Below are 20,127 nucleotides of genomic sequence, written 5' to 3'. Positions count from 1 at the left end.
AGACTATATCTTCTTCTTCTTCTTTTAAAATTATGGCTTCAGCCCAGTGGGACTATTTCGCCAGTATCAAGGTATTGAGAGGTTTACAAACGACAAAAATTGTACGGTTGTACAAGACAGTGTACGGTGATTTGTTAGTTCTTGTAAATCGATAGCTAGACTTTACAAGAAGCACGTGGACTACCGGCCGTTGACTCCAAGATGGTGGTTAAACGCGCTTCAAAATTAATTCTCCATTCACTGCACACTACCACATTAGTTTACTGTATAATAAGCTATCGATATTACACTTTAAACAATATTAATAAGCAAAAAACAAAGTAATTAATCACGATGCTAACTATCAAGATGGCGCTCGAACCGGAAGTCCCTGGAGACTATATATAATTTCTTCAACTTTGTTTTGACAACTGTGTCAATTGTCAAATGTCAAACTGACTTAAGCTATGTATTTGCAAAAATAGCTTTAATTTTGTTTGTATTTTCTTTTTTAATTTAATCATTCTACCGTAGGTATCATCTTCTTAAGAAGGTCAAACGAAAATGTAAAAAAATTAGATAATAAAAAAATAAGCTTGATTTTTATATATAACTTGGTCGTTTTAAAAAAAAATGTCATTCCGTCATTAGTTGTTAACAGACCTCTAAAATGCTCATTTATCATTATAAAAAATAGGTTTCGAGTTTCGACATTCGACATCACCATCAACATTATTAACTTTCAATAATTGTCAATTTTATGTGCAAAAAGTAATAATTGGATTACCTTAATCATCAATTTCGTTGGCATAGGTATGTATTTTTCGGTTTAATACCTGTTATAATTAAGGCAGTGGATGTACACTATCATAAACTGCAATATTTGTGAGTTTGTGAGGTCACCAAGAAATTCCAATATTATTTGCAGGTGTGTATATTATTTTAACAATGATTGTTATGAATATGTAGTTAAATAAAAAAAAATAAAAATAAATAAAAATGTTTATTGAGTTCGCACAAACAAACGTAGTTATAACTGGGCAGGTGCCTCTTTTTAAGCGTACAATGACACTTGTTATTTGATCAGATTATCTTTCTTGTTCGTTTGTACATAAGTATAGCATTACCTAATTATTATAGCCAGTTAGTACTATAGACTTTTTTTACGCTATAGATCCGTTAGCAGCGACGATTCTAGTAATTTTAATATCATTTCTATAAACCGTGGAGTAAAATATATAATCTACTTGATACACTGGGATGAGTGATCTAATTCCTCAGGAAAGCCAAAACACAAGGACCTCTGGACATAAGGTTTTAACAAAGAACAATTTATGCTTCTAACATGATTCCTAATGGCTTTATTTGCATTTAGGAACATGTGGTTGTGGCCAAATATTTGTTATAACACCAGTTTCTTTTTTTTAATTAACAATATTATTAGTAGAAAAATTACCAATGTCATAAAATTTGCATGAGCTAACTGCTAACATAACTGGAAAATACTGTTATAAAATCCTAAAAAAATAAGGATTAAACATTGGTTGTCTTACAACTTTACTGCCAATTGTTTAACTGAGATGGTTCTTATGGTAGCCATATGGTGGGTGGTTTTCTTGTGGAGGGTAGCATAGTTTGGGATTAAGTTGTCCCCTGCCTGCTATACGGCCACATCTCAAAATTTATGATCATTGGAGATTCAATCTTAATTAAAAATAATAAAGTTAAGTTTAAGTATAGTTAAGTTATATATTTTGAGATGTGGCCATACGGCCTGCCTTGCTATACAGCAGGCAGGGGATGAAGTGTGCTATAATTTTTATCTACTCAGCATAACACAAATAGCTAAACCTCCAACCATACCAGTATTTTTCAAAGTCACCCCTTCCAGATAATTATGGGGTCTCAAGTTTTTCTAACCCGTGTGGTGCCGGGTAAGAATAGCACCACCCCCCCTCTCTTTCCGTGGGTGTCGTAAGAGGCGACTGAAGGAAATCCGGTGGATGGGCAGCAGCGTCCTCCGAGAACTACCTCTATCAAACTGCGGTCGCCAACCCGCCTGCCAAGCGTGGCGACTACGGCAATCCCCCCCAAGGGATAAAAACAAAAAACAAAATAATGCAGACACAAATAAAACCCAGACCCCTAGTTCCCGGCAGCCCCGCTATTCCTGGCTCCGGTAGCGGCCAGGGTAATGGCGGGGCAGGGGGTGCTACAGTGAATCACCGGCAGAGGCCCGGCTACCATAACCGACGACCCTTGGCCCTGGCAACATACAACTGCCGTACGCTGCGGACCGACGAAAAGTTATTAGAACTGGAGGAAGAATTAAGCAGGTTACGTTGGGGAATCATAGGGTTATCGGAAGTCCGTAGAGAGGGGGAGGACATGATAACTCTGAATTCCGGCAACTTGCTCTATTTCCGGGAGGGCGAACAACGGTCCCAGGGAGGTGTCGGGTTTATCGTCCACAAGTCCCTCGTAAACAACGTGGTGAAGATCGAGAGTGTGTCGAACAGGGTAGCGTGCCTTGTACTCAGAATGACCCAACGTTATTCGTTGAAGGTCATACAAGTCTACGCACCGACCTCGACACACTCCGACGATGAGGTGGAGGCTATGTATGAGGATATCTCCAGAGCCATGCATAGCTCCAAAACTCACTTCACAGTTGTTATGGGGGACTTCAACGCTAAGCTGGGCAAACGAGACGGTGAAGAGCTGAGAGTGGGGCAATTTGGAGTGGGGCGTAGGAATCACCGGGGCCACCTACTGGCTGGTTTCATGGAGAAGGAAGGACTCTATATGATGAACTCCTTCTTCAGGAAACGTGAGCACAGGAAGTGGACCTGGGTGAGCCCTGACGGTGCAACAAGGAATGAGATCGACTTTATCATGTCGACGAAGAAGCAAATATTCAGTGATGTTTCTGTGATCAATTCGGTCAAAACCGGGAGCGATCACCGTATGGTAAGAGGCACACTGAATATTCAATTTAGGCTTGAGAGATCTCGACTGATAAAGTCTACGCTCCGCCCGGCACCGGCCCAGCTCCAAAACCCCGAGAGCTTTCAGCTCGAACTTCAAAACCGGTTCGAATGCCTAGCTAGCGACCTGGACGATTACAACGACGGGTTTGTGGAAGCTGTTCATACGGTCGGGTCCAAGTTCTTCAAGACTCGTCGTACAAGAACCAAGAAACTCTCGGACTCCACTCTCAAGCTCATGGAGGTGAGGCGTGAGATGATTCTGCAGTCGTCAGGTGACGTTTGTCGTTATAGGCAGCTCAACAGACGGATCTCGAAGTCTCTGAAGCGAGATATACGCCGATTCAATACTAACAGTATTGAAGAGGCTATCAAGCGCAACAGAGGCTCGAAGGTGTTTGCCAGAGATCTGTCTATTGGCCAAAGCCAACTGACAAAACTGAAGACCGACGACGGCAGGATCATCTCATCCAAACCTGAGCTCTTGGGAGAAGTCGAGAAGTTCTATGGACAGTTATACACAACAACCCGAGCACCCGTCGTGGATCTAGCTAGAGACCCTAGAGCTAGACTAACTCGACACTATACCGAAGATATCCCGGACGTCAGCCTGTACGAGATTAGTATGGCTCTCAAACAACTTAAGAATGGCAAAGCCCCAGGTGATGACGGAATTACGGCCGAACTCCTGAAGGCGGGTGGTAAACCAGTCCTTAAGGCCCTTCAGACGCTGTTTAGTTCCGTCATGCGCGAAGGAAAAACGCCGCAAGCGTGGAACAGAAGTGTGGTGGTGCTCTTCTTCAAAAAAGGTGATAACACCTTGCTGAAGAATTATAGACCCATCTCACTTCTGAGCCATGTCTACAAGCTGTTTTCGAGAGTCATCACGAACCGTCTCGCACGCAGGTTTGACGACTTCCAGCCTCCCGAACAAGCAGGTTTCCGTAAAGGCTATAGTACCGTAGACCACATACATGCGTTGCGGCAGGTTATACAGAAGACTGAGGAATATAACCTCCCCCTTTGCCTTGCATTTGTGGACTACGAGAAAGCCTTCGATTCGATCGAGACTTGGGCTGTGCTGCAGTCTCTCCAAAGGTGCCAAATCGACTACCGGTATATCGAAGTGCTGAAGTGTCTGTACGAAAACGCCACCATGTCCGTCCGACTACAGGGCCAGAGCTCGAAGCCTATTCCATTGCAGCGGGGAGTCAGACAAGGAGATGTAATCTCCCCAAAGCTGTTCACCGCTGCATTGGAGGATGCCTTTAAGGTTCTGGACTGGAAAGGACGAGGCATCAATGTAAATGGCGAGTACATCACTCACCTTCGGTTTGCCGATGATATCGTAGTCATGGCTGAGACCATGGAGGACCTCAGTGCGATGCTCGCTGATCTCAGCAGAGTATCTGAACGAGTTGGTCTGAAAATGAACATGGACAAGACGAAGATCATGTCTAACGTCCATGTTGTGCCAACTCCCGTATTAATCGGAGGCTCTGCGCTCGAAATTGTTGACGATTATGTATACCTAGGACAAACAGTCCAGTTAGGTAGGTCCAACTTCGAGAAAGAGGTCACTCGTCGAATCCGACTCGGTTGGGCAGCGTTCGGGAAGCTCCACAGTATCTTTTCGTCCAAATTGCCGCAGTGTCTTAAGTCAAAAGTCTTTGACCAGTGTGTGTTGCCAGTGATGACATACGGATCTGAGACGTGGGCGCTAACGATGGGCCTCATAAGAAGGCTCAAGGTCACGCAAAGGGCAATGGAGAGAGCTATGCTCGGGGTTTCTCTGCGTGATAGAGTCAGAAATGATGATATCCGCAGTAGAACTAGGGTCACCGATATAGCTCGCAGAATTGCAAACCTTAAGTGGCAGTGGGCGGGGCACATTGCTCGCAGAACTGATGGCCGGTGGGGCCGGAAGGTTCTGGAGTGGCGTCCGCGTACCGGAAGACGAACTGCCGGTAGGCCTTCAACGAGATGGAGCGACGACCTGGTGAAAGTCGCGGGAATTCGGTGGTTGCGAGCGGCACAGGATCGGTCGGAGTGGCGAGCCTTGGGGGAGGCCTATGTCCAGCAGTGGACGTCTATCGGCTGACATGATGATGATGATGAAGTTTTTCTAATACTAATAGATTGGCCTTGTTAAGAATGTTAAATAAGACTTAACTATAATTAATGTACTGTAGCCAACCATAATACATATACTAACTTTTTACAAACCTACTGAGTTAAGCAGCAGACCTATACAATTTATGAATCTGTATTCTGTATTAATTTCACAACAAACTTTTTAATTTATTACTAACATATACATTGGATATATTAATATATTGGGGCACATTTTTTTTATTATGGTGCATTTAAACTAAATGTCTGGCTTTTAAGTCTTCTGTATTTCTATCATTGTATCATTTAATCACAATCACTACTTTTAGCTGGATTTGTATGACTTGATTGGGGGTAGTTGGCCTCCTGCACCTCGGCCACCTGAGCACCCTGAGTATGGGTCAGTGCCTAGCAGACGCACTATGCAGCATTCATCGCCACATGAACGAGTGAAATCTGTAAACATCATTAATCACCTGGCTCCAGAAAAAAGAAGAATTAAACCCACAACTGCAAATACTGCATCTGCAAATTCTGAGGAACGGCCAAAAAGCAAAATGGTACATGAGCCAAAGAAAATTGAAACTGGAATTCTTGTTGGTAAGAAAATAATAAAACATATGTCTATATTGTAACTCAAAAATTATCTAGTTTGTAAATGAAAAAAATATCTAGTTTGTAATTCTATAAGTAATAAAGTTTATCAGAATATGGTGCATCTAATTAAATTTATTAGACATTCACATGACATTGCTCTGTTGTTCACCTTCTATATGTGTTTATTTATATAAGTACAAGAATTCAATTGTGATTCACTACTGAACATATATCAATTATTACATACCATTTTTTATATCTATTCAAATAAATAACTTTCTATTATCACCACTGACACTTGAAATAAACAAACTCATTAACACTTGATAAAACTAGTCCATAATGCCTTCTCTACAACACTGATCGCAAAGTTACTCCAATTTTAGCTTTCCTAGTTTCTAATTATAAACATTGTAGTGAGCGACGCGCGACCGGCCGGCTGGCGCGCAGTGCCGACGATGTCGTATCCGTATTTACAGGAGCTCTCTTACGATGAAATACCTCTGTGCGTGCTAGCATATGACGAGGGTATTGAAGGTGTGTTTACTCTTTAAACAGTTTATACCTATTTAAACAATTGCATTTGTTTAATAGTTCATTGACCCTTTTCTGAATACATATTTCGCGTGTCTCAAGATTTTACCTACTTGTGTGTGTGTAATGTGTTCAAATCGGTTGCATTCCAAAGATTACCACGGGCTGCCAGGGTACCTGTCGCCGTCGGAAACTCGGAATAGTGTGTATCCGAATATTGGAGGGTTAATATTCAGCCAAGATATCATCGGAGTTTTTCCCCACGTAGGTTCTTCTGTAGAATAACTATGACTGCATAGGATGCCTCGAAAGACTACAGTGAGGTGGGGAAGTGAATTCATTTCAAACATACCTGAAGTTACCCTCAATGATTTGCGGAGATTGTTTACCAATCCGCAGCGTAAGCATTTAGGCCAAGGTATTTGTATGCATCATTATACATATACAAGACATTGTATTTGTGCGCAGATGTGTGCAGTGGAGATGGACCCGAAGAGTTGTACGATTCGCCAGTGCCCGGATCCCCGAGGGCAGTTCCAGCGCAAAGACCTTCACCCCTACACTTACAGGAAGACATAGGCGTGGGGTCTCTGGTGGAGGTTGCTACAGATGTGGATCAACAGTATTATGGAGTAGTCAGGTGGATTGGGATTATTGATGGTAAGCATTAATACGATTTACGATTTATTGCAGTCTCCCAGTCGTCTGCATCTGATCGCTCAATTGATTCGTCCGCGGTACTTATGCCCGGCGTTACGTTTTTTCTTGAGTTATTTTTGTTTACATTTTCCTTGTTGCTGTCAATAACTTTGCCATGCTCAGTGTAGGGTTTCGTAGTTACCATTCTGTCAAAATATGCCAAACGGGGGCTATTACTAAGTAGCATGTACATTAATTACAAGCATAAGGGGGTACCTTTGCAGCGCTTTGTATGTCCATTTACTAAGAAGAGAAGATTTTTTGCAATAACTCAAAAACGACAGTACCAATCATGTTCGCTATATTTTTTATTGAAAGTATTTATATAGCTTTTGTTTCACGATTTTTTTCATATTTTTTGGACCTTGGTTCAAAAGTTAAAAGGGTGGGGGGCACATATTTTTTTTCCGAGCGATTATTTCTGAAAATATTAAGTTTATCAAAAAATGTTTTTTCGGAGACCCTTATTCGCTTTGAAAGACCTATCCGACGATACCCCACACTATTGGGTCGGAGCAAAAAAAAAAACATTTTGTATGGGAGATTCCTTAAAAAAAACTTTTTTATATTTTTTATTATACCGTTATGTCGCAATGCATGATTTATGTATCCATACCAAATTGCAGCTTTCTAGCACTAACGATCACGGAGCAAAACCTCGGACAGACATGACACGCCGAAACTATAAGGGTTTCTAGGTGACTTCTTCTTCTTCTTCCAGTGCCATCTCCTACCGGAGGTCGGCTTTCATGAGGGCTATACGAACTTTAGACGCAGCCGCGCGGAATAATGAGCGTGTGCTCTGTTTGAACCATGTTCGGGAGATCTTTGAGCCATGAGTTACGTCTTCGTCCGGATGATCTTTTACCTTGGATCTTTCCTTGGATAATGAGTTGAAGGAGTTCATATTTCTCGTTTCGCATGATATGACCAAAGTACTGTAGCTTGCGTTTTTTGACTATCTTTAAAACCTCGGCCTCTTTATTTACTAACTGCAGCACTCTTTCGTTAGTTACTCTATCCGTCCATGATATTTTCAGGATTCTTCTGTACACCCACATTTCGAAAGCCTCCAAGCGTTTACACATATTCTTGGTCAGTGTCCACGATTCTACTCCATACAGAAGAACCGAGAAAACATAGCACCGCGCTAAACGCACCCTAGTAGAAATCCTCAACGAACGGTTGCACAGAAGATGTCTAAGCTTCATGAAAGCGTTACGCGCCTGTTCAATTCGACACTTGAATTCAACGCTGTGATCACTCTGGTCGTTTACAATGCATCCTAAGTACTTGTAAGACTGGACTCTTTGAACTACCTGATTTCTTCTGTTCCTGAATTTTGTGGCTTTCTTACTGTCATAATTTTGGTCTTTTTCAAGTTAATATTTAGTCCAAAACTTGAGCTAACGACATCTACCCGTTGAAGCAAACTGCAATTCTAGGTGACTACGAAACCCTAAAAACGTAAACTTTAGACTTTGAGTTTCCCATCGTGGTACCGTCAAGTCTGGTATCTTTGCATCGTGGCTTTTGTAATCTTAACAAATGATTCTATAAATGTATATAGACACAGCGACAGCGGGCGTGGAGTTGGAGCAAAGCGTGTGCGGGCTAGGCGACGGCACGCGCGGTTCAGCGCGGCTGTTCTCGTGCGCTCCAGGGCGAGCGCTGTTCGTGCCGCTGCCACTCTGTCGCCGCGATGCGCGCTTCCGTGATACGCCGCCACCCGACACGGCGCGCTCTGACCCGGACCTGCACCTCGACCAGGTATACATAGTCTGTTCTTTTGTAGACACAGCGACAGCGGGCATGGAGTTGGAGCAAAGCGTGTGCGGGCTGGACCCGCAGCTTGACCTTGCATTGTGAGGTTGCTTCGAGCCGCATCTGATGATGGGCGTCGTCCCTGCTGCCCGCTGGTGACGGGTGTTGAATGTGGTGCCGCCGCTGAGCTCGCTGGGGGAACTGGCGGGCCAGAACCGCGGCATTCAGGGTTATCACAACTCGTGTGACTTAGATATCTATCTCTCGCCATTTTCTCGTATATATATTGTGTTTGCAGCTGGAGTGCCTGCTGGTTACGAGCGTGGTGCCGCTGCTAAGCTCGCTGGTCTAAGAACCGCGGCATCTAAGACCACCATAACTCGTCCTACCTGAACACTATGCTCCCGCCATGTTCACGTATATATCACGTTTGCAGCCGGAGTGCCCGCTGGTGACGGGCGTGGTGCCGTCGCTCAGCTCGCTGGGCAAGCTGGCGGGCAAGAACCGCGTCATCGCCACCACAACTCATGCTACTTGTCTACCCCCGCCATGTTCACGTATATAGCGTGTTTGCAGCCGGAGTGCCCGCTGGTGACGGGCGTGGTGCCGCCGCTGAGCTCGCTGGGCGAACTGGCGGGCAAGAACCGCGGCATCCAGGGCCACCACAACTCCTGCTACTTGGACGCCACGCTCTTCGCCATGTTTACGTTCACGAGTGTCTTCGATGCGCTGCTGTATCGTCCGCCGGAGCCGGAGGTAATTCATTTAATGTTCAATGCTACATATGTGCACTTCGAACTGTTATTGATAGAGGGTAGATGGGGAGGGGCTAGCTCCCTTGACATTTAAGGCTTGGCCAAACACAAGGCGCGGCGCAGCTCCGCCTCCGCGCCGCGTGATGCCTGTTCAAACAGGTCGCGCGCGGATCGCGCCGGCCTCGCGCTCTCAACACGCCCTCATCGCGCGCGCGAACGCGGCGCGATGCCGACGTGACTCGCGCCCGATACAAAAGGGCTTCTCATTCACGTCCGACTGATGTGACCCAGCGTGCCGCCGCGTCCGCACCGCGTTCGCGCGCGTCTGCGCCGCGTGGACGCGCGTGACGGGGCGCGATGCCGGCGGGACGCAGTCTGTTTGACGTCGCTAACCTGTTAGCATGGGCGGCGGTCGCGCCGCGCGACCGCGGCGCTGCGTCGTGCCTTGTGTGTGGCCAAGCCTTTAACAAAAGCACTGTAGTTCATTCGCGTTAAGAATACAGTAAAATCATCATTGTCCGCCGGCCTAGCGATGCTCGTAACCAATCGTTCCTAATTAGAAAGTATATATTGGTATGTATATAGCAATATGTCTATATATGTGTAATAATATAATTTGTATAACATTGTAAATAATGTTGTCAATGTCCAAGATTGCTTAGGTATAATTGTTAAGTTTTCGGAATTATTATTATCACTGCACCCACGTTTGAAAAAATTCTGTTTTGGCCTACGGTTGACTGGTAGAGAATGCATTAAGTCCGCCATTTGTACTTTTTTTTATTGTGCAATAAAGTTTAAATAAATAAATAAAGTATGTCTTCAACTGGTGAACTTGATTATCTAATCAGGGATGATTTGACCAAATTTGGTTGGTAACGGATGTGCCTACTTGCCTAGGCCGGCGGACAATGATGATTATTATGAATTCGTTTAAATTCAGGTATGTAAGAGTCATACATGTTTATCATTATTTTTTTAAATCCCTTTTAACTTATTGAACCAATCATCCGTTTGAACAGGATTCGCCGCACTACCTGGAGGTTCAGCGCGTACTACGCGAGGAAGTTGTGAACCCGCTGCGGAGGCACGGCTACGTGCGCGCCGACCGCGTCATGCGCCTGCGGACTCTGCTCGAGCGCCTCTCCGACGTGCCCGGCCTCACCTCCGAGGAGAAGGTGGGTGACCCCAGTAGCGAGGAAGTGGTGAACTGCAGCACCATGTAGCGTTCCAATACCGAAGGCCATCTAACGACTAACATAGAGATTCCCAAACTGGGGGTCGCGACGTTGTTTCACAGCGTCGGGGCTGGTATGCTCAATTCGCCGTTCCTAGATTTTTGAGCTACTCGCAAGCAGGTCTGTCGTCCTACGTCAAAACATTCGCAAAATTTTATTGTATGGTTAGTATCATATTTATCTGTTGAGTGACGTTGATGAAGTCCGTGGACTGTGGTTGGAGGAATGGCTATTATGGCTAAGACTTAAAAATATTTTAAGTGACTGTTAAATTATATTAGGATATAGGAAGATGCCAGCCACATAACAATGTTGTGTATACGTTCATTTTTCATTCCTTCGCATGTCTCCAAATTATGAGACTTATGTATACATATACACCTCCGCGACTTATCATCAATGATTGCTTTCCTTTTGTATTATAGGACCCAGAAGAGTTCCTAAACGGCCTTGTCGCTCAGCTACTGAGAGCGGAACCATTCCTAAAGCTATCCTCGGGACAGGAGGCTTTTTGCTATCAGCTGTTCGTGGAAAAGGACGAACAGATCACGTTGCCCACTGTTCAACAGTTGTTAGAGCAGTCGTTCGCTACCTCGGGTGTGAAGCTTAGTGAGGTTAGTTGGTAATGCAATTTGAACTTAATGTTGTAGAACATAGAGTCTTCAATTAGTTAAATATAGACCTAATCTTTTGGAAGTGTTCAAATGTATTGAACTTTTACAGAAAGTGTTTACGCTATTTAATTTCGACGTAATTATGAAATTGTTTCAGGTACCAGCTGCGTTTATAATTCAAATGCCACGTTTTGGCAAGCAATACAAATTGTACCAACGAGTGCTGCCGTCACCACTGCTTGACGTAACGGATCTCATTGAAGGCTGTAAGTTTATATTATTTACTTATCGGAATACAAGTTTTTGATTTTTCGGCATTAAAATTGAGTATCAATCAAAGTCAGACATTTAGGTCTAGTACATAACAGACGGAGTGTGTCGAAGATGCAGCGTCTAGTTCCCGTAAAAGATGTAGCCTGGATGCCGATCCTTAAATAATTTGGTCAGTATAAAATGATTTCGTTATAGTATTACTGACTCAGTAATAAATATAAACAGTAATAAACAATGCGTCGGACTGGCAGAGTTTAGTTTAGTACCATTGCATAGCACAATTTTTTTAGGTATTTTTCTTAAGGCTCCGTCACACAGGCGCTTTATGCGGGCGTGGCGTGAGCGGGGCGCGATGTGGACGCCGGCGAAACGCGCGCGTCGCACCGGCGTCAAGCTCGCGGCCCGCCAGCGCCGCGCTCACAACCCGCCCGCACACCGATCTCGTCTCTAGACTTCTGCTGTCTTTGTATCTATCGAATGCTCAGTTAAGTAGCATTTTTATTTCAGTCACAGAATAAATTATTATTCTATACCAGGGATTTGTTAAATAGAGAACCAACCTTCTGTACGTAGTACTATTGCTGCAGTTCACTGCATTACTGCAGGAAATGTCAAAAAGGTAATTTTATGCAGTGGGCAGCATTAGTGCAGCAGTATTGCAGCGCGACATTACTTCCGCCTGCATTACTGCCGCAAATGTCAAAATTCAGTGCAGCAACATGATTTTGACATTTGCGGCAGTATTGCCGCGCTGCTGCAATACTGCTTCAGCCGACTGCATTAGTGCAGTAAATATCTAAAAGGTAATTTTATAGCAAAAATCAACTTTGACATTTGTAGCAGTAATGCAGTCGGCAGCTATACTGCAGCAGTATTGCAGCACATTACTGCAGACTGAATTACTGACGCAAATATCAAAAATTCGGACAGCGACTTCGTTTTTCATTTTTTTCATCATTCATTTTTCACTTCGTTTTTGACATTTGCTGCAGTAATGCAGTCGGCACTTTTGTCGCAGTATACTGCTGCAGGCTACAAAACGCTCATGCTTAGCTTTTGAACGTCTATGATCAATTGATCATGCTTTCCAACGTCCAACGTTCACTAATCGAGTGACCGCTCGCAACGCGCGCTATGTTGTGTGTGACTGTGACTGCGCTGGCGCGATTCGCGCGATCAAAGCGGGCAAGCGCGCGGCGCGCCGGCGGGGTGCTCCTTTCAAGCGCGCTTGCATCGCGCCCCGCTCACGACCCGCCCGCAGAACGCGCCTGTGTGACGGAGCCTTTAAGGTGCCGTGGGTTTAGCCATCAGTTTGTAAAATCGTAGCGCTTTTTTAGATCATAATAAAAATATTAATAGCAATCTTAAGGCCTTTATCTATATAGTAACTTCATCTATTCTAAACCTGATTATGATTAAACAACTTTCCCTGGATAAAAAAAAATCATGAACATCACGAATCTAAAACACATCACGATTAAAAATTCGTTACAGTTTTTGCACAAAAGCTAAAAATATGAAAATTGCTTCTAAAAATGCGCAATTTGATCGAACTCATTTACCTACTTTAAAAATTACTAAAGAATAACAATTTAATAACAATGATATCCGCGGGGCACGCTCGGCTGTCCGCTCAATGCTTAGCGAGCTGCGACCTGGGCCCCATTTGTTGAATGATATTAGTCCAAATATTATTAGTGTGTTGTCATGGCAACCCATACGATTTGACAGATCGTGGACTAATCTGGGGGCACGGTAGTGCCCCCGCCAAGACGAGCAAGGCGAGGCGCAAGGGCACTACCTTTTCTCGAAGCGCTTCGTCTTTTTTCTTAACCCTCATAACTTGGGTTTCGTTTCGATAATACTAGATAAACAAAATTCTCGGAATATGATATCAATAATGGACTTATTAAACTTATACTTACTCACTCACTCATGCACTGATGACCATCAAAATTGTTAGGGTACTTCCTGAAGTCGTAGAAAGCTGAAATTTGGTATGTAAGCTAGAGTTAAGACACAAAGAACAAAAAAATCCTAAAACATGGCACTTTTACCCCCCAAACCCTTAAACTAGGGGATGGAAGTTTGTATGAGACTTCCGCAAATTTTGATGCAATTGGTCTGAAAATTGATATACAGTAAAGCAGTGAAATCCCACCAAAAACATTTTCATGTAAAATGTTTCCAAGACGACCATGGCTCGCACTGTCAAAGAGTTATCAGATCTCATGTAGAGCCCCGCTTTTAACTCTAGCTTTACAAACTCTACACCTTAATCAAAATATGTGGCTTGGCTTGGCCGTTTTCCTACGCCACATGGGAGCCAGGCCAGGGTGAAAAATTTATTCACTGATCAGTACTTTTCTGTTATACAATATTCTTGTAGTAATGAAACGGCCAAGCCCCATATTTGGACTAAGGTGTAGAGTTTGTGAGGTCTTGTAGAATTAGGGCGTGTAGAGTTAGAAGCTTGACTCTACATGAGATCTGATAACTTTTTGACAGTGCAAGCCATCAGCCTCAGCATCAGTCAGTGGTCGTCTTGGCAACATTTTACATGAAGATGTTGTCGGTGGGATAATATTAGTCTAATACCGTTCAAGAAATGGGCCCCTGAACTCACGGGTCTCACGGCGCCTTAAAACTGAGTCACGACTATCCCGCAGTGCCCCGACAATGCACGGTGTGCGGCGGCCTGGCGCGCTGGGAGTGCAGCGCGTGCGCGCGCGGCGGCTCGCTGGAGGCGGGCGCGCTGTGCGCCGCCTGTCTGCGGCTCGCGCACGCGTCGCGCCCGCACCACAAGGTACGTGTGTAGGTACTAGCGGCACTACTGAACGCGTGCGACTGCGGGCACCCTGGTGCGCTGGGAGTGCAACATGCAGCCCACCTACTGATTTTTAGATGAAAAAAATCGCAATATTATCACATTTTTGAGTGCGAAATTTCACACGTCACGCAGTGACGATGACACTTCTGTATTATATTATGTGTTCCGTTCTGCTTCTGCGTCCGAGATCTTGATTGAGAGCGTAACGCCGCCGTTGGCCGATAGATGCCGTTAGCGTCTATGAAGTCGCCCCGCCCGACGCCAAGGCCAAAAATATATACAATAACTCCGTATAAGATAAATAAAGTCTAAGAAAAAAAGTGCCTCCGAAAATCAAGGAAAATGCTCGAAAAAATGGCGCCGATACATTTCATTTATTTCATGCAAACCTACCTTATACCTTTGGCCTATACTCGTGTAGATGGCGACACCGTTGGATATTTAACAATTTTAACACATCAGTGAAAGAACAAGTATCAAAAGTCAAATGGCGTTCTAAAAGTTTTAATCCTGTGTCGAAAGATGGCAGTAAATTTACTGTGACTACAAAATTTACTTTGACAATACGCCTCTATACTAAATTCTCTTTGCCATGGCGTAGTTTCCGCATCCCCTCCCTGCAAACAAGCTGCCAACGCGCCACGACCGTCCTGACTGATGGTCCGCAATTTTTTCGAACAATTTTTGTTAAATTTTTTTTCCTTAAGTAATTTGGATCTCTTCGCTACTAGTGTCTATAAGTGCATCTGGCATTACATGACGTATTAATGTTTGTATATTTAGGCAACGCCGCTGTTAGTGCCGGAGGAGTGGACGAGCGTGTTGGAGGGCGCACCAGCGCCGCGCGTATATATGGAGCTGTTCGCAGTCCTGTGCATTGAGACCAGTCACTACGTGGCCTTCGTCAAGGCGGGGCAGGCGCTCGACGCGCCCTGGTGCTTCTTCGACTCCATGGCTGACCGCAAGGGTGAGGAGTGTACATGGAGTGTTCGCAGTCCTGTGCATCGAGACCAGCCACTACGTGGCCTTCGTCAAGGCGGGGCAGGCGCTCGACGCGCCCTGGTGCTTCTTCGACTCCATGGCTGACCGCAAGGGTGAGGAGTGTACATGGAGTGTTCGCAGTCCTGTGCATCGAGACCAGCCACTACGTGGCCTTCGTCAAGGCGGGGCAGGCGCTCGACGCGCCCTGGTGCTTCTTCGACTCCATGGCTGACCGCAAGGGTGAGGAGTGTACATGGAGTGTTCGCAGTCCTGTGCATCCAGACCAGCCACTACGTGGCCTTCGTCAAGGCGGGGCAGGCGCTCGACGCGCCCTGGTGCTTCTTCGACTCCATGGCTGACCGCAAGGGTGAGGAGTGTACATGGAGTGTTCGCAGTCCTGTGCATCGAGACCAGCCACTACGTGGCCTTCGTCAAGGCGGGGCAGGCGCTCGACGCGCCCTGGTGCTTCTTCGACTCCATGGCTGACCGCAAGGGTGAGGAGTGTACATGGAGTGTTCGCAGTCCTGTGCATCGAGACCAGCCACTACGTGGCCTTCGTCAAGGCGGGGCAGGCGCTCGACTCGCCCTGGTGCTTCTTCGACTCCATGGCTGACCGCAAGGGTGAGGAGTGTACATGGAGTGTTCGCAGTCCTGTGCATCGAGACCAGCCACTACGTGGCCTTCGTCAAGGCGGGGCAGGCGCTCGACGCGCCCTGGTGCTTCTCCGACTCCATGGCTGACCGCAAGGGTGAGGAGTGTACATGGAGTGTTCGCAGTCCTGTGCATCGGGACCAGCCACTACGTGGCCTTCGTCAAGGCGGGGCAGGCGCTCGACGCGCCCTGGTGCTTCTCCGACTCCATGGCTGACCGCAAGGGTGAGGAGTGTTCGCAGTCCTGTGCATCGAGACCAGCCACTACGTTGCCTTCGTCAAGGCGGGGCAGACGCTCGATGCGCCCTGGTGCTTCTTCGACTCCATGGCTGACCGCAAGGGTAAGGCTCCATTATTGCGGTGTAGCGCGTGTCACGGCTTTCAACCGCCGATGCCACTAGTTGCTACTTGCAAGTTCATATAGGCCCTAAGTACTAAATTTAACGGCTAATAAGTGGGGGGAGGTATTTTATTCTCGATGTGATAAGGATGCGTGAAATAAATGTATCTTGATTAGAAATCTTTCTTAAAGTCCATAAATTTGGAACTAACAGCCAAAACTCGCTTCGGAAACAGAGCAACTCTCCCGTTGCCGCTTAAAAATGCCTTGGTGCGTTCAATTGATTAAGCCCCATTTAGATGGTTGAAGAACTTGCATGCGATTTTCGTTACCTACATTGCGGTATTTGGTCGATCGACTGAATTCATTGTACTCTGTAGTTAGCAATGTATTGAATACTGTATGCAAGTTGTTGAACCGTCTAAATGGGGCTTTAGGTATAGGTATTTGATCGATTGATTTAATCGTCCGTGCCTCAGTAGTCAGCAAAGTAACAAAACTCGCATGCGAGTTCCCGCGCCATTATCTTATGATACTCGATTCGTAATCAAATGGCCTTTCGTGAGATTCCGAGTCTCAATAAAACTAATTCGGGCTACTGTATTAAAGTAATGTAAAGTTACCTATTAATTTGGCAGGCGAGCGCAATGGCTACAACATCCCCGAGTGCGTGTGCATCCCGGAGCTGGGCGCGTGGCTGAGCGAGGACGGCGCCCGAGCTCTACTAGCGTCGGCGCCGCACGACCGCCAGCTGCCCGCGCCCGCCAAGCGCCTGCTCGCCGACGCCTACATGTGCTTCTACCGCAGCCCCGACGTGGCCATGTACCGGTAGATAACGGCCACAACATCCCCGAGTGCGTGTGCATCCCGGAGCTGGGCGCGTGGCTGAGCGAGGACGGCGCCCGAGCTCTACTAGCGTCGGCGCCGCACGACCGCCAGCTGCCCGCGCCCGCCAAGCGCCTGCTCGCCGACGCCTACATGTGCTTCTACCGCAGCCCCGACGTGGCCATGTACCGGTAGATAACGGCCACAACATCCCCGAGTGCGTGTGCATCCCGGAGCTGGGCGCGTGGCTGAGCGAGGACGGCGCCCGAGCTCTACTAGCGTCGGCGCCGCACGACCGCCAGCTGCCCGCGCCCGCCAAGCGCCTGCTCGCCGACGCCTACATGTGCTTCTACCGCAGCCCCGACGTGGCCATGTACCGGTAGATAACGGCCACAACATCCCCGAGTGCGTGTGCATCCCGGAGCTGGGCGCGTGGCTGAGCGAGGACGGCGCCCGAGCTCTACTAGCGTCGGCGCCGCACGACCGCCAGCTGCCCGCGCCCGCCAAGCGCCTGCTCGCCGACGCCTACATGTGCTTCTACCGCAGCCCCGACGTGGCCATGTACCGGTAGATAACGGCCACAACATCCCCGAGTGCGTGTGCATCCCGGAGCTGGGCGCGTGGCTGAGCGAGGACGGCGCCCGAGCTCTACTAGCGTCGGCGCCGCACGACCGCCAGCTGCCCGCGCCCGCCAAGCGCCTGCTCGCCGACGCCTACATGTGCTTCTACCGCAGCCCCGACGTGGCCATGTACCGGTAGATAACGGCCACAACATCCCCGAGTGCGTGTGCATCCCGGAGCTGGGCGCGTGGCTGAGCGAGGACGGCGCCCGAGCTCTACTAGCGTCGGCGCCGCACGACCGCCAGCTGCCCGCGCCCGCCAAGCGCCTGCTCGCCGACGCCTACATGTGCTTCTACCGCAGCCCCGACGTGGCCATGTACCGGTAGATAGTGTCGGACTCGAGTTTGCCTTGGAAAAACTATCTGTGTGTATCGCTGTTACCTTTCCCACTCTCTGCCTAAAGAGTACGAGAATGCGCCAGGTGCGTGATATCCATAGGTCGGTCAGTAATGAGTGAGGAAGGTATTCTGTACAAAATACCAGCGTCAATACAAGTGGCTAACTAAAGGTATACAATACCCTAGCTCGAGCAGCTACGAAATAACTTGTATTTCCTTTGTGCTAGTGTGTCTACTTAGTATCTATGGGAGCCTTACGACTAGCTCAGCTAAAGCAATAATTATTATGGCTGCAATTATTTAAGAGCGTTCTTACAAGAAAAGTCGAAATAATGTAAAATTGATGATATTCCCGACAACATTTAAGATTTTACGCTCATTATTAGAAATAAAGAGTACTTGTTCCAGTAAGAGCGTCTTCTTATCTTTAGGAATATCGTTGTACATTTTAGAAAAAGGACTAATTAAATTAGTAATGATCATTTTTCTGATGGTCGTTTACGAAAAACCGCGTGAAGCACTGAATTGTAAGCTCTTATTTGTAAATTTTGAGAAGTTTACTCTGCTGAAGTTGGATATTTTGTATTACTAATATCCTGTACTTTAGGAATATCGAACGATATTCTTCCTACATGCTTTTGAGAAAGAGAAAATCAATGTAAAACGAATTGAATTTTCTCTTCGAAACAAGTGTAAATTCCTACGAAAATCTACTTAGTATCGAAGTCATTTTTATACACGAGCAATCTACAACGTTTGCTTATACTGTTGGTATACATCAGTGTTGGGCGTAATGCATTACATTTGTAATTAAATTACAATTTGAATTACATTTAATTCAATTACGAGTAATTCAATTACACGTGTAATTGAATTACATTGCAATTACGAGTAATGCATTACACTTGTAATTGAATTAAGTGTAATTTGAATTACTTCGTAAAATGTAATTGAATTACATTTAATGAATTACACGTGCAATTGCATTACATTGCAATTAGGAACAAGTAATAAAACATTTATTATCAATTAAATATTTTTATTCTTTAAATCAGTTTCCGAAAAATGCACTGTTACTTTAAATTAGCCTTTAACACTACCCTCATCTCAAACATTTCGTCAGACAATCTGTGCGATTTTGGTAGATTAATCATAGTTGCGTACGAAAAAAGTCTTTCAACAGGCCCTGATGATGGCATAGGGGTATTAAACTTTTTGAAAATATTCATGACTTCAGCGTGCCGGCGTAACATTGAGATATTTTTATCTTCGTCGCTTAGAAAGTTAGCTAGTAAAATATCTGGTCTTGTCGAACGAATGGAAGATCCGATTCCCTCGCCTTCGGAAGAGTCTGTTTCAAAGTCGAAGTATGCGTCTTCACTTGGTTTTGTGCTGGTGCTTCCTTCTTGTCCATCATCTTGATCGTGTACTTCATTTGCAATTTTTTGTTTAAATAGTGTTTTTAACCTGCGATTGTGTTGGTGATCAATGGCAGTGAACCATTTATATTTAAATCGGGGATACGACAGTGCTGCTATTGCGGCCGTAATTGCAATCGGCGTATATAAATCAAAGAAGTCAGAAAACCTCTCCTCGACACTTGTTAAATATTTAATGGCAAGAGCTTGACAATATATTAAGTTTCCATTTGTCAATTTTATCAATTTTCTGCGCAGTGATAGTAATGTAGGCAAAAGTATGCCATAAAAGATGTCTTTGTCGCCTTGTAAAATGTCGAGTGCCTCTGCAATAGGCTGCGAGCATTTCAAATATTCTTCAATGTACTGAAAATCCCGTTCTCTCAAGTAATTTGTTATACCCAGTGCCAAGTGAAGTTGTGCACTTTTAGTACGAATACTCTCTATTTGTCTCAGGCTGTCGTAAACGCTGTTCCATCTTGTGACTCCAGGTCTTGAAAGCGTGTGTCCAAGAATATTTTGTATGATTTCTGCCGTCTTTGGTCGATTAGCAGCATTCCATAACGTGGAGC

At 45.8% G+C, this 20,127-nt stretch overlaps 2 protein-coding genes across 6 annotated transcripts in view; one reads left to right on the top strand and one right to left on the bottom strand.

Annotated features, from left to right (window-relative positions):
* The window catches only part of LOC134740700 (probable phosphorylase b kinase regulatory subunit beta), a 33,747-nt gene extending 27,686 nt beyond the window's left edge, over nt 1–6,061 (bottom strand). For all 3 annotated transcript variants that reach the window (XM_063673263.1, XM_063673267.1, XM_063673264.1), the window contains exon 1: nt 5,923–6,061. In XM_063673263.1, coding sequence (XP_063529333.1) covers nt 5,923–5,925 — 3 coding nt within the window. In that variant the 5' untranslated portion in view covers nt 5,926–6,061. The remainder of the gene's footprint in view (nt 1–5,922) is intronic.
* LOC134740701 (ubiquitin carboxyl-terminal hydrolase CYLD) lies at nt 692–17,957 on the top strand. 3 transcript variants are annotated; one of them, XM_063673270.1, is made up of 11 exons: nt 1,148–1,293; nt 5,408–5,678; nt 6,678–6,869; nt 8,479–8,678; nt 9,249–9,428; nt 10,450–10,605; nt 11,091–11,279; nt 11,437–11,545; nt 14,222–14,358; nt 15,166–15,349; nt 16,992–17,957. In XM_063673270.1, exons 1-11 carry the CDS (start codon nt 1,240–1,242, stop codon nt 17,183–17,185), a joined length of 1,866 nt encoding a protein of 621 aa, XP_063529340.1. In that variant the 5' UTR covers nt 1,148–1,239; the 3' UTR covers nt 17,186–17,957. The 3 variants fall into 3 exon arrangements, with proteins under 3 accessions (XP_063529338.1, XP_063529340.1, XP_063529339.1); XM_063673268.1 differs by lacking the exons at nt 1,148–1,293; nt 16,992–17,957 and adding an exon at nt 692–792 and having other exon boundaries at nt 15,166–15,476; XM_063673269.1 differs by lacking the exons at nt 1,148–1,293; nt 5,408–5,678; nt 16,992–17,957 and adding an exon at nt 6,017–6,212 and having other exon boundaries at nt 15,166–15,476.
* The last annotated feature ends 2,170 nt before the right edge of the window (nt 17,958–20,127 follow it).

This window comes from Cydia strobilella, chromosome 4 (genome assembly GCF_947568885.1).
Source record: "Cydia strobilella chromosome 4, ilCydStro3.1, whole genome shotgun sequence".
NCBI lineage: Eukaryota > Metazoa > Arthropoda > Insecta > Lepidoptera > Tortricidae > Cydia > Cydia strobilella.
This window is presented reverse-complemented; position numbering and strand designations above follow the sequence as displayed.

Coding starts and splice junctions, on each gene's coding strand:
- LOC134740701 (XM_063673270.1), top strand. CDS start 1,240: ATGAGTGATCTAATTCCTCAGGAAAGCCAAAACACAAGGACCTCTGGA. Junction 10,606..11,090: donor GCCTCACCTCCGAGGAGAAG/GTGGGTGACCCC, acceptor TTTGTATTATAG/GACCCAGAAGAGTTCCTAAA. Junction 14,359..15,165: donor CGTCGCGCCCGCACCACAAG/GTACGTGTGTAG, acceptor TTGTATATTTAG/GCAACGCCGCTGTTAGTGCC.